The sequence below is a fragment of the Drosophila tropicalis genome, unplaced genomic scaffold (genome assembly GCF_018151085.1).
Source record: "Drosophila tropicalis isolate 14030-0801.00 unplaced genomic scaffold, ASM1815108v1 contig_443, whole genome shotgun sequence".
In the NCBI taxonomy this organism is placed as follows: Eukaryota; Metazoa; Arthropoda; class Insecta; order Diptera; family Drosophilidae; genus Drosophila; species Drosophila tropicalis.
The window spans coordinates 4,750,377-4,763,941 of record NW_027172907.1 but is presented as its reverse complement, the minus strand read 5'-3'; the positions used below and the strand labels follow the sequence as shown (position 1 = coordinate 4,763,941).

Here is a 13,565-nt window from a genome sequence, read left to right as displayed (position 1 = left end):
GCATTGCAATGATTACGACCACCCTACGTAAAATGGATATCCGTTGTCTATTAGACCCACTGGAGGCAGAGAGGATTGCAATTATAAGTTGTGAAATGCACTTTAATTAATCATAAATGAGATATAGCAGCGGGATAACGTCTGTGTCTATGTGGTTAGACATTTAACGCAGACGATTCAATTGTTGGAACAATGGGTCCTTGTCCTTCGTTTTTAAGGACATATCTAGAGTCATAATCGAGACAAAGTCGTTTCAAATAACAACTAAAACAATATAAATTTACAATTTTTACAAAGTTCTTAGTTAAAACGAACGATCAGCATCTGTTATCTCAAGTCCAACAAATGTAAGGTCATACAGTTTACGAATAAAGTCCAAGGAAAAGTATCCCTGTGAGCTCTATCAATTAAAACACGTTCTGCCATGTTTTTATTCAGGTCAAAGACCAATAAGAGAGGAAGGAAATTCTCAGACCAAGAACATCCTTTCTTCGAGCTAAAGTAAATGAAAACGAGTTGTTTGATATCAACTGTGTGTAAGTGAAAACTATCATAAGTTTACTCTCATAAAACATAATCAATGCTTTCTAAATTCTTATTATTTTAAGCAATTCAAAACCTAAGACAACAGAGATTTATACGAATATAAGCTCCAATTATGAAAGATCAACAACCTTTATCTTTTGAGTGAAATTATCACTTAACTTGTTAGTTAGTCATTAGTCAATGAATCAGAATACATGTGACCATCACAAAAAGTATGCATCTGTATGTGACTTTGTCGTTACATTATGGGTTTTTTTGTTAAACAAAAAAAAGGGGCATCCCCGACCTCCTATAACCCTGACAAAATGTTGTTTGTGAAAACTCGTTTAACCATTTGAGACACTAGACCAGACTAGAGAAGTGACAACTATCTTGTTTGTTTAGAGACATTCTGGTAGATATTGTTCTTGAAATTTTCAGGCAATTATCTTATTGACATATATGTATATATGTATGTATGTGTGTATACGACACATTCAGTTTGCATGCACTCGTAAATTAAGCTCGCGGTAAACATTGAAGACAGAAAGGGGGAAACTGATTGCGTTTCACACAATTAAACAACAAGTTCACATCAATTTTGCAATTAAAAGGTATTAAAGGAAACATTGATTATATCAATACCAGGTAAATCCAAATTTAGTTTCACATGATCTTAGCTGGTATTTCTTATGTATACGTCAATGCCAGGAATGGTAGAAGGAGGACAAGGGAGGATTAGCCTCTAAGTGACGCACTTTTTTCTTAAGTGTCAGAATTGTTTCTAATGCCGCTCTGGCCATTAATCAGAGAGTTTATGACTTGACCTACATCGACTTTATTTGTATACCCTTGCAACATGAAAGACCATGTGATCGACAAGAACAAATATTGGCCAAGTTGTAAAGACTCACATATTTGCCAAGTTATTTGTTAATCCCGAAATTCAACAAATCGCAGTTTCTTTAGATTAATTGTTAAAGCAATTGTTTTTATGGGTATTTTAGGCTTCTGTTCGAAGCATCAAAATGGCGAATTCAAAATGGTAGATAAATTAATGTTCCTGAAACTGAATCTGAAATTAGTTCTTTATAATGGTTTCTAGATTCTAGAAACCAAAAGTGCGGAAAACAGGCTCTTATTTTATTTTGAAGAAAGAAAGTGTTTAAAGGTTTTCCGAGGGAAGGATTAAAAAGTATGTTAAAATGTACAGAATAAATTCAATTCAAGAAAATAGTCTTCTTTTTTAAATGAAAGTCACTAAAATGGCAAATAATTTTTAAAAAATATTGAATCCTTTTAAAATCCAAGCAATTACTATTCAGAAACTCTGAAATCAGAAAAGACTTTTAAGTGCAACAAGAGGAGACGGACTTTACAATATGACATCTTCAAAAAGAGTATTGAAACGGTCTTCAGCCTTGGTCTAAAAACAAGTGCAAATAGTATGTTATTATTTATTAATTTAATTTTGCAAGAATGAGCACTTCACTCAGTCTTTCTGCTTTGGGTCAGAGGTCACTCAACTTGCTTGTCGGTTTTTTTCGTTTCTTCCCCTTTTTGTCTTCTACCCTTTTTGGTAGAACGTACGCCATTTTTTTTTTTTTTTTGGTAAGTGTGTGACGTTTGTTTGTTGCTGCTTCTTTTATTCGTTGGGGGGCCCACGCTAACTGGCAAAAAGTAATTTTTATATGCCTGTCCAAATTCAACACGAGCAGACAAATATATGGCTGCTGCTTTTTGGTGGGGCATTATGGGCATGGGCATGAGCATGGGCATGGGTATCGGGATCCAATTTCGGGTACACAATTAAACAACAACCGAAATGGGGTAAAGGATATTAAAATGAATGTCGTTCGCATGTGTATCAAGGGAAACAAATTTCCATGGAAATCTATTAAGATAGAGGCCGTTTTTTCTAGGTCTTTTCTTTTGAGAGGAGTGTAGGGGGGAGAAGATTGTGTCAAATTAACTAAAAATAGTCGCCTGTTGTTATTGGTTCCAAAAAGCCACTTGACGTCCGACGGCATCCCTGATCTCTCTTCCTTGCTTCTTCTTAGTGTCTAAGTGTGTCAGACTACCCACACATCCATCCATCTATCCATTCGCAGGACAACGACGTCAGAGCATTGGCATCGTATCCGCATTCCTCCCCACTTTGTATCTTCCCTCTTGCTCTCACATCCGTTGTGTGCCCATAAATTTTCTCCAGCTGTGAGGCGCCTGCATTAAATTTCAAGTTCCCTTCTGGCTTACCCCCCCGAGCCTCTGGCTCTTGGCCATGGCCAAAAGCAGCGGCAGCAACATTTTGGCTTCCGTTTTCACACTGAATGGCTAATTTCATATTTAAAATGCAAGTGAGCAAATTTTCAGCAACGTTGGCGGCTGCTACTGAAGTGACTTTGATCTTGAATTGATGCAGAAGCAATATAATGCGATAATACGATTAATATTTATCCTCAAGCTCAACCCCAACCCCAACCCCAGCCATCAACCATCCATCCATCCATCCATCCATCCATTACCATCCATCCAGGCAGCAGCAGCAACTACTAAACAATTTCAAAAATTGCAAAAACAACGAAAAAGGGAGGCAAAAATTCAATTATACAAACGAAAAACAAAAAAGAAAACATTTTAATTGTTAATTTTCGAACGCCGTCCAAAAGGCAAGAAACTAAACTCAACTAAAGCATGACACAGGGCAAAATAGACTACAGTAAAATATTGGATAATGACACCGAAAGTCAAGATACACTTTTCCTTTTGAAGACTAAGAAGTTTCCTTTCAAAAAGGGAAAACCCGAGCGGGAAAATGTGAAATATGAAAAATTCAAGCCAAATGGAGATTATGTTTCAGATTCAGATCTATATAGTGGGAAACTAACTAGAAAATAGTCCCACGTACGCCCTCATTCGTTTGAGGAACCATTGAGATCCTCTTAGGTTAAAAACTTTAACAAAAAATTTAGGCTTAGACTCCATTTAATAACCCCATTGGACTCCAGAAACACAAACCCAGAGAGACCAGCGACTAGACTAAGCTGCGACTGCACTCAATATAATGGAACACGATTTCGGATTTAGCCCAGAACCAATCATTAGGAAAAGTGATTTCTAATAAAAGTTTCTCATTTTGGTTAAACTTTTTATAGCTTACAAGAATTTTCTTTCATTTTTTAAATATATTTTATTAGTTTTTCAGACTTTTAAGTAGAATTCCGTTATAACGTGACATAAAATCAATTTTTTGTTCAATATTTTCAACTAATACGATTAGTCAGTTTTGTGTAAAATCCAAATTATTAAGAAATTCCAATAATGTAAAGCGTTTTTTCTGAATAAGTTTATCAATTTAAGCTTGACGTCGTTTCGTGACACACATTCAAGACGATCTCTTAGTTTTACATGATGTATACGAATGTTATTTGAAATTTGTAATTGTCACAGCCATTTCTCAATAGTCATCGGGTTAAGTTGTAATACTTTTTATATGGGAAAACCCTCAAAGTCATAGTTTAATAAAATTAGTTAGTTTTTAAGACCATATTTATTAGCCAGTATATAGAATTTTTGGTAAAATCCTTAATATTTATCTGCAAATAGAAATAATCCTCTGTTTGATTTGTGATTTAGCTTTCCCCTAATAAATCTGTTAAGGATAAAAGATAATCTTTTTATTTTCAAAATTATTACGACGCCAAAAATGAAAATCGCGAAAAAATCCCTTAAGTTCTAAGCCATAAAAACTGTTTGTGCACCGAGATAAGCAACATACATACATACATAGTATATATATATATATGTATATAGATGAGTCTGCCACATGAATCAGAGATTTGGTAAACAACAAGTTATGATAAGGATTGAAAGACATCAATTCATCAGAACTAAGGAGGGGCCGGAGGTGAGGTGGTTGGAGGCCTACCCCAACCAGAGCTGGTTATGAAACCAATGGAAATTGCTTAAATGAAGTGTATATGTATATAGAATCTATAGAGTATATATGTACATACATACATATATGTATAGGGTATATAAAACAATAAAAATTGCCATATAATTTTTGCCGGTCCCGTCTGTCCGTCCGGCGTTAGGCACGAGCTATGCACATATGAGGTGGGCCAGGCAGATGGAGGAGCAAAACGAATGGGTCTCTCGACCACCAACAGCGTCGGAGTAGTCGTCGTCGTCGTCGTAGTCGTTGTTGTCGGCTTTGGCCCGAGCCAAGTCGACGATTCACTGGTAAGTCGCATCGCCATACATTGAGCGTGTGCCAAACTGTTGAAGGAACCGTCTCCATACCAAATACACACCACCTACCCACCGAACCACCCACCCACCAAACAGTAGCAGCCACCGCAGCAGCACCAGCAGCAGCCGGCATTCCCTCGATTTCATTCAGTCATTCTAAAACGACTGCTGGTCGACTGCAGACGCTCATACGGATCTCGGCAGTTGTGGCAGTTGACACTATATACATATATATCATTATATATATATATATATATATATGCCTCCGCGATCCCGAACATTTGGCCCACTCTAATCATTAAACTTAAAGTGTCCAAGCAAAAATCTCCAAAAAGCAACTAACTACAAAAATTAATCAAAAACTAGTTTGACTAAACAAAAACAAAACAAAAAAGAAAAATCCAACACTTCGTATTACTTTTTTTTAGTTGTGGCGTGAGTTTAAGTAGTTAAATGTGTGTTTATTTGCCAAAGAGATAATTAATTTCTTTGGAAATACTTATATATATTGACCAAGCGAATTCAGATCATGTCAGAGGCATCCGTTTTGACCACAACAACACCTGTTGTGGACCTCCTTTTGGAGTTGGCCACAGCAGCAGCAGCAGCAGCAACAACAACAACAACAACACCATCATCATCATCACCAACAATTGCACCAAAGGCTCTCTATGCAAATCGCAAACGAATGATCTACAGTTTACTTATCATGGGCCTGGGCGTGCTTGGCAATTCCTTGGCATTAATCATTTTGGCGCGTAAAAAGCATAACAAAAATAGCAAATATACGCTCATGTTGCGGTAAGCGATATTATATATACATATATCATATAACTTTCAGTTTCTACACATAGAGAAAACAGCAAAAAGATAACTATAGCAAAGTTGAAAGAAAACAAAAACTTCTTGCGAACCACTTGAGTTAGGGAATTTGTTTTATAAAGTCTTGAAAAATTGTAAGTTTCATCAAATTTTCTAATTAAAATATATTTGAGAACTAAATAAAACTCTAATTCTAAAGAGATTTCATTATACAAAGATTTGAATTAGATACAAGTTTAAGTATTCTATTCTTAATCTCTCATTTGTTTAGAGAGACAGATCTAGGCAAAGATTTTCAAGGGCTGAAATCGTACATTTCCACGGCCTAATCTTTGCCTAGAAGTTGGCTAATATTACGATATTTTAGTCACTCAATTCTTTTAGGGCAAGCTATGCCTATAGACCTACAAGATATAGATTAATATTGTATCAATTAGTTTACCACAGTTTCCCTTTTGTTTCGGTTTCCGAAGAGGTTAGCAGGTAAAATATCATTCTTTACCTACAATTTGTTACCAGAGGATCTAAAGCTGGCTAACAAACTAAATAACATAAATTGGAAATTGGTTAATTTGGCGCCCTTTTGATTAAAATCAAATCGACTCGTGATCGATGAATAAAAATCTCAAGGTTTTTCTTTGTCAAACGTGTCTGTCCTGTCTGCTGTGAGATTTTGAAAACTCGAACCGAATTACAAACTTTCAGGGTGTGTATCCTTAGACATAGAATAGGATTCTTTGCAAAAGATTTACATTAGTAATGTGTATTATAGAGAAAGAAGCAGAGAGTGTTTTTTAAGGAGTCTTATCCTAAATGTAGGAAAAAGGTTTTTTACATCGAAAGAGATTCAAAAACTTGAAGATTTCAATGATATATTGAAAATTTTTTCGATTGATTGATTTTGATTTTTCGCACAGTGTATAAGTTGTTGTTACATGTTGATATGTATGCACACTCTCACACACACACATAATGTTTGCGGGTGTTTGGGGCGAGTTCATGGCTGTCATAGTTTGTTCAACTTGCGGCGGGGCTTTAGTTTGGGTTTATAATAAAGTTCGATTATATGCGGGTTCGATTTACATTTTCTAAATGTTTTTGCGTTCGAACTGCGAGTGCTGTAACTGAATTGTACACGGTTTTTCAATTGCGTTTTTCCTCTCATATCTTATCAAACATTCCTCTTTCATTGTTTTTGCTTGATTTTTGCCATAAGTCTGTTTGTCTGTTTCATCAGCCGCCAATGGTTGAGTCTGTTTTATTTTACTGGTTTTTTTTTTTCTTTCTTTTTGCATTAGCAGTAATTGCATTAAACTATGCAATTAAAAAGATTTAGATTCAATTAAGCAAATGCCAAAGTCCAAAAGAATTTTCATCAATTTTTAATTCAATAAACAAAGAAAATTGAAGAATTTCAACAAAAAAAAGATTGGCTTATGAAAGACTTTAAGTTGGTTACTTATTTTAGTTACTTTTCTCTGTTTGTTTTTTTTTTTTTTTTAATTTCTTTGTTTATTTTAGCTTAGCTTTTGGTATAACCATATCCCTGTCAAAATGTATAAGGACCAACACTGGCTTCTTCTTAAGAATGTGCAAATGTTACTTTATATTTTATTATTTATTAATTTCATTTTACAAGAATAAGCACTTTACTTGGCCTATCCTCTGGGCCAGAAATCACTCAACTGTTTGTGTTCTTTTGTTCCTCGCCCTTTTCTTTCGTTTTACTCCTTTTTTTTTTGCATTACTCTTTTGCCAAAGAGGTTTATCAGTCTTGATGAGAAATTTACTTTGGCAAGTCAACTTAGTCGACATATAGTAACTTTGTAAGTCTTTAAATCGTTCATGTTTTTAGACTTCTTACAAAATACTTTTAGTTCTATGTCAATTGCCATAATTTCAAAGTGTAAATAAACTTCGGCATTGCCAAAAAGTTAGCTTAGTCTGTCCTGTGTTCATTTTTTTGCTTTGTGTTTCTTCTTTGGTTAGTGTATGACGTTGAGATTTTTTCCGTGTTTATTATTCTTTATGTTTGGCCCACGCAAAAATTCACAAAATGTAATATATTTTTTATAGATACCTTTTTGGGGGCATTGGGGATCAAATTTCACGCGTCTTCAATTTGTTTTCCTTTTCGCAATTGCAAAAGCAACTTTAACAAAATACTCCCACACACACCACACACACACACACACACACACACACACATTAGGCATTAGTCAATGATTAATACTTTAGTTTTCTTTTAGTTTTTGTTTGCTTTTTCACCACTATATGATAAGATTAGGGGCGACTAGACACTATACGATGACTTTATTGTTGGGAAAGGTTAATAAAAGAATCTACAACTAAGTAGAAACTTTTTTTCTGTTTTTTTGTCGTCTGACTAATTGTAAATTATAAAATGAAAATTCTACAGAAATGAAATTAACTTTGGCAATCATTAGCTTTTATAGATTCATTTTATATTCGATTTCAAATTCAGAAATTGCAACTTAAACTTGAATAAGGACTTTTCCTATCCCAAGATCAGTCATCTAACATTTAAGTATAATTATTTACCAAAGGGAAATAGGAAATATAACTCCCTCAGATTTAATTTGATTTGTAAGTATCTTTAAACAAGAAACCAATTCAATTAGCGAATATTGAGGAAATATCCTGTGACAAAAAACTGATTAATTTTATGTGTATATATCAAAAATAATTTGAAACCAAATCAAGTGAAACACACAACATATGATGAAAATGGACCTCTCATTTATCAGCATAAAATGTGCAAACGTCATCATTATTATCATCATCATCATCATCATCATAGTCATAGGCCTCCATCATTGTAAATTGATTTCAATTTAAGAAAGTAAGAAACCGAGTCAACAGGGCGTATGCGTAATATGCGTAAAAACGCTTTTGACAGCAATTTGAGTAGGCACACACACACACAGAAGTTATCCTTCCCAGCCCAGATGGAGCCCTTTGATCTCTAATTTGAGTGATGAATGAGTTTCAGTGATTGACACTTCAGAGAGAGAGAGAGGGGGAGAGAGAAAGAGTACAACACTAAGCTAGAGGCAGAGTTCTTTTTTTTTTTTTTTTTTTGTGGCAAAACAACAAATTTACTTACAATTCCCATGTATTTATTGAGATTTCATTTAAGTAAACATTTCACGAGTAATAAAATTTCGCAAACATTTCACATTTCACCAGTCAATGTCAATGGCTGAGACTATTTTTATATAGCAAACACCCACAAATTGCATTTACAATCAGAATTTCTATGCATTTACAGATAGATATATGCATTTCTTATATGTATATAAATATATACATATGTATATATAGATGGGAAGTGCATTTCTTTGCTCCCTCTGTGCAATATCATGTTTAGGTTATACAATTAGCTCTGATCTTTTCATTAATGAATTTTTAGTCAGCGTCTACAATTAGCTGGAAAACGCTCTTCCTCCCTCTTGCTCTGTTTCTCTCTCTCTCTCTAAGGCTTTCTAATGGCCAAGTTAACTCACCTCCTGTTCTGTCTCTCTCTCTCTCTTTCTCGTTTCCTCTATTGCACTCTAAGTAAAGCAATTTATTATTACAACTGCTAAGTCCGAGACAAATGGTTTTCCTTTGTCAAAATTTTACCTCACTTTGGGGTGATTTTTTTATGATGCTGATGCTGAGAGTTTTCCAATGTTTTCCTTCTTTTTTTATTGTTTCATTCTTTTCGTTACTATAAATAATTGACAGCTTTTTTTTGTGTGTATATATGTATTACACCATGAACAAGATGTTGATAATAACTCGGAGTGTAAGACCAGAGAGTAGATTAGGTCAAGCTTCATTGGAAGTTAATGTTTTGTATACCTCAATTTATCATCTTTTCTTTTTTATGTGGAAGGGAGTCCTAGGCAAGAGGGGATGGGGTTGGTTGATTCTCCTCAATATTGATTTCAATTCAAATGTTTTTTTTTATTGTCGTGAAGTAAATCTATAAAAATTTCATTTAGAAATAGAAGATGTAAAATTCAGCTTTCAATTTTCTCTATTCAAATCTCTGATTTTTCTTTTATTACATCTTAAAAATCGTAAGCGAATTTAGAATTTACAAAAAAATGTAATCCCGTGACTTTTATCTTGTCCACCGATCGAAAAACTAAGAAATAATAATCTATAGAAAAAAAAACCATCTCATTTTTCTATTTCTTTTAAATTCTTTTAAATTTTACAAAAATAAATTGTTTTTACAAGTTTAAATGCCAATTGGGAATTGTGATATTGGGAAACAAACAAATAAACCTTGCATAAATCAAAAAGAAATGTTGCAATTTGTTGTTTATGCTTTTGGATCGATTGTTTCTATTATTAAGTTGTCCGAAATTCATTAACATAATGACTAAAAATCATTAAACTAATGGATCCAAAAAACTTTGATTTTAAAGTATTTTTAATATATGTATTTAATATTTTTAATATGTAATGCCAATATATCGATTCATAACTTAAGTTGTATGAGAATTGTTTGATCGGATGTATAATCCGATTTTGTCTTTTTTTTATTATTATTATTATTGTATTGTATTCCAGCTTTAGTGCTATGAAAAGAATTCATTTTTGGCCACATAATTCTTACATAATTAATTGTTTATATATTTCCTCTATAGCCATTTATATATATATATATATATATTGATTTATTATTATTAAATACAAAAATGATGTCTTTATTATGCATTCAAAAACTAAATTATATCAAAATGAATTCTTGTCACGTTTATGTGACAATCAACCCAACCCGATTTGGCTACAACAGCCCCCTCGCATCAAGCGGAGAGAAAACTTTGATCATTGTATATGCCTTATCATCAAAAAGATGTATGTATATATATTGATACATATATATGTTCAGGTATACTCACCACTTTAATGGCTGCTCGTGTTATCAATTATATATCTTATCAAAAGGAAATTCAGTTTATAATCACTTACATGAGTCAATTTTTGAGTGTAAACATTGCACTTCCTTATGTTCCTGCCAAATGCGCCATTATCTAAGGTATATATGAACATATGTTTATGTTTGTATATATCTCGTCATCGCTATATATTGAAGCGAATTGAATTGCCCTTCTGGGTTCTGTCTGCTCCTGGGATGCTGTGTAACCCATTTGTTGATATTTATTGCCAAATTGCGTGCCCGACTCAAATCCATTATCTTTCATCTCTCTCTCTTTTTAGGTGCCTGGCTACCAATAATCTGGTGGCCCTATTGGGCATGTTATCCACCGCTCTGTTGAAGTATAGCGTATCCGAGGAGGTACATCAGTCGTACATGAGATTGGATTGTGTTTGCCATGTGATTTGGCGCTTTTTTGGTTTAAGTTCCGGTTGCATAGCCGCTGTAATGGCGGCCGAAAGATGGATGGCATTGGCGCGACCCTTTATCTACCACAAGGTGAGTGCTTGTGGGCGGGCAGACATTTAATTTCGAATTATATGAAAAGTTTTCTGTTCTACCCCTTTCCTTGTAGCACATTACCTATGAGCTGGTACGCAAGACGGTTAATATTATTATTATTGTGGCATTTATTGTAACTTGTCTGCCATTATTGGGCTTTGGTGCTTACATTGATGTGGAGACAAATCCGAATATGCCGAAATGTATCCGCTACCGGGATGCCAGTGGTGCATGGAATAAGGCATATGCCATATTCTTTATGGTTTTTGGTAAGTAGTTGTTAATTATAATGCAAATCATAGCCAAGTTTAACGAAAAGAAATTGTTACACATGAGCGTGACTTAAAAACTTTTTGAGCGTCGTGGACCTACAAACTAATTCCGAGCGAGATCTTACAAGAAGACTCGAGGAACTAGTTCGCCTATAAAGCACTGTGAACTTTTAAACTGTGGGGCCTACGAACTAGTTTTAGGCGAAAAAAAAGAAAAAGGACTTGAAGAATCAATTCATCTTGCATTTTGGGCTAACGGAAACATAGTGCTAAGGGCCCTAAACGTCAAATCACACTCACACAACACACGAGCCGAACAAACGACGACGACGATATTTTTTTCCTTGACTTTGCTAATTTTTCATTCTTTTTTTTTGTGATTTTCTCATTACGCTTTTAGGCACTCTTTTGTGCATTGTTATTGTGGCCTGTAATTTATTTGTGGCTCACACATTGCTCTTTGTCATCGGGAAGAGTCGCACCGCCAAGCGTCATATGCATTATGATATTGTTGGTGCAAGAGACAAGAGCATACGAATTGATCCAGAAAGTAGTAGTGGTACTACCCTTTATAGCGCTGGGAGTACTTACAGTCATCATAGCGGTACGCCATCGCGTCAGTTTCATCATAGTGTCAGTGTGACCATGTCTGCAACGGATTCATCACCGGTGGAAATCAAGTTCGCCAAATTGATGGCGTTCCTAAGCTTCTCCTTTGTCATATGTTGGATGCCGCAAATGGTAAGCTCTCAACCAAATCATCTGAATCCAATTTAGTAATCAATTCTATTTAAACATTTTCTTAGATTGCCATTCCATTGGCCATTAAAACAGATCGAGTGCCAGCTAGCAATGCATTCTTCATAATTGCCGATGTCCTTACAGCTCTACATTTCACCATCGATCCGTATATCTATGTGGTGAGTCGCACAAAGGCCATTAATTGGTCACTATTGGGTTGCATTAAACGCTGGCGTTATGGATGGCGCAGTGGAGGCCTTCGTCGTTCACAATCGGATCAGAGCCGCATGCGCACCACCACCACCGAGGCGAATACTCTTGATTGTAATTACAATTGACCTTGTCCCCCCTCCTGGCCCTGGTCATGGTTCAGGCTCAAGTTTCTAGGCACCCTAAGTACTTAAGCTTTTTATAAGTATTCTCTGTTTAGTTTTTTTTTCGATTTATTCTCTCTTTTCAATCGTTCTTAAAGTTTTTTTTTTCTATGTATTATTTTTAAATTCAGAATTTAGTTTTTATTGCATGTAAATAATATGCTGTACCATATCAAACGAAATTTGCATCATCTCAAAAACTCATTCAAAATCCAAAAAATGTACAATATTACTACATATTATCAAAATTTATGTGTCTATATCTAATTGAATGTATGAATATCTATTATATATTGTTGGAAACATAACGAAACCAAATGCAGCTTATTCTCATTCATATATGTACCTATATTATAACAACTTTATTCCTTTAATCAATTAATCAAAAAAGGAAACTCCAAAGGATATATGCGCCCACAAAACATGTCGTATGTGTGTAATTATAACGAGATTGTTCTGAATATCAAATATCTGTATTGTATCTTCCTTTGTTTTGATGAATTTATAGTCTTGTTCACAGGTAAGACTAGATAACCTTCTTAGAATCTATATCTATGTATGTATAGTACATATTTATATATGTTTGTTGTACTTACCGGTTCATCCCAGACATCGTTAGGAACTTTAATGCTAAAAATATCAAAGGGTGAAAGGACTAGCTCTCCATTTGCTTTGTCCTTTTTATTTCATTCGCCTGTCACAGTTTTTAGAATTCGGAATTATATGGAATATATATTCCTGTTATTTGTAAACATTATCTTTAATACACAAATTAAGCTTTTTCCAATCAACTGGCATTGCCATTTCAATAATATGACCTATCCTCTCACAACTGACTCCCTGAGATCAAACCTGCAAAACATTCACCTAAACTCAATTTGAACAACAGGAAAATCTTTCGAAGTAGAAAAAATAAAATAAAGCAGACAACCTCTTAAATATGTTTAAACACAATCGCATAAAGAATATATGTTCGAAATGTTGAAAGATTTCAAAAATGTCATTGAGACAAATAAACAATTCAAATCTAAAACAAGAAACTTCCATTAAGTGTCTAAATGTATTCAAACAAGAAAAGAAAGTACAAATTCTAAAAAAGGAAACAACAGACCAAACTGC

At 34.3% G+C, this 13,565-nt stretch overlaps 1 protein-coding gene across 2 annotated transcripts; it reads left to right on the top strand.

Annotated features, from left to right (window-relative positions):
- The first annotated feature begins 4,929 nt into the window (after positions 1–4,929).
- LOC137573947 (prostaglandin D2 receptor) lies at positions 4,930–12,764 on the top strand. 2 transcript variants are annotated; one of them, XM_068286041.1, is made up of 6 exons: positions 4,930–5,234; positions 5,306–5,580; positions 10,840–11,056; positions 11,133–11,328; positions 11,732–12,072; positions 12,138–12,764. In XM_068286041.1, the coding sequence occupies exons 2-6, from the start codon at positions 5,309–5,311 to the stop codon at positions 12,408–12,410; spliced, it is 1,299 nt and encodes a 432-aa protein (XP_068142142.1). In that variant the 5' UTR covers positions 4,930–5,234; positions 5,306–5,308; the 3' UTR covers positions 12,411–12,764. The 2 variants fall into 2 exon arrangements, with proteins under 2 accessions (XP_068142142.1, XP_068142141.1); XM_068286040.1 differs by having other exon boundaries at positions 4,932–5,580.
- Positions 12,765–13,565: the final 801 nt, after the last annotated feature.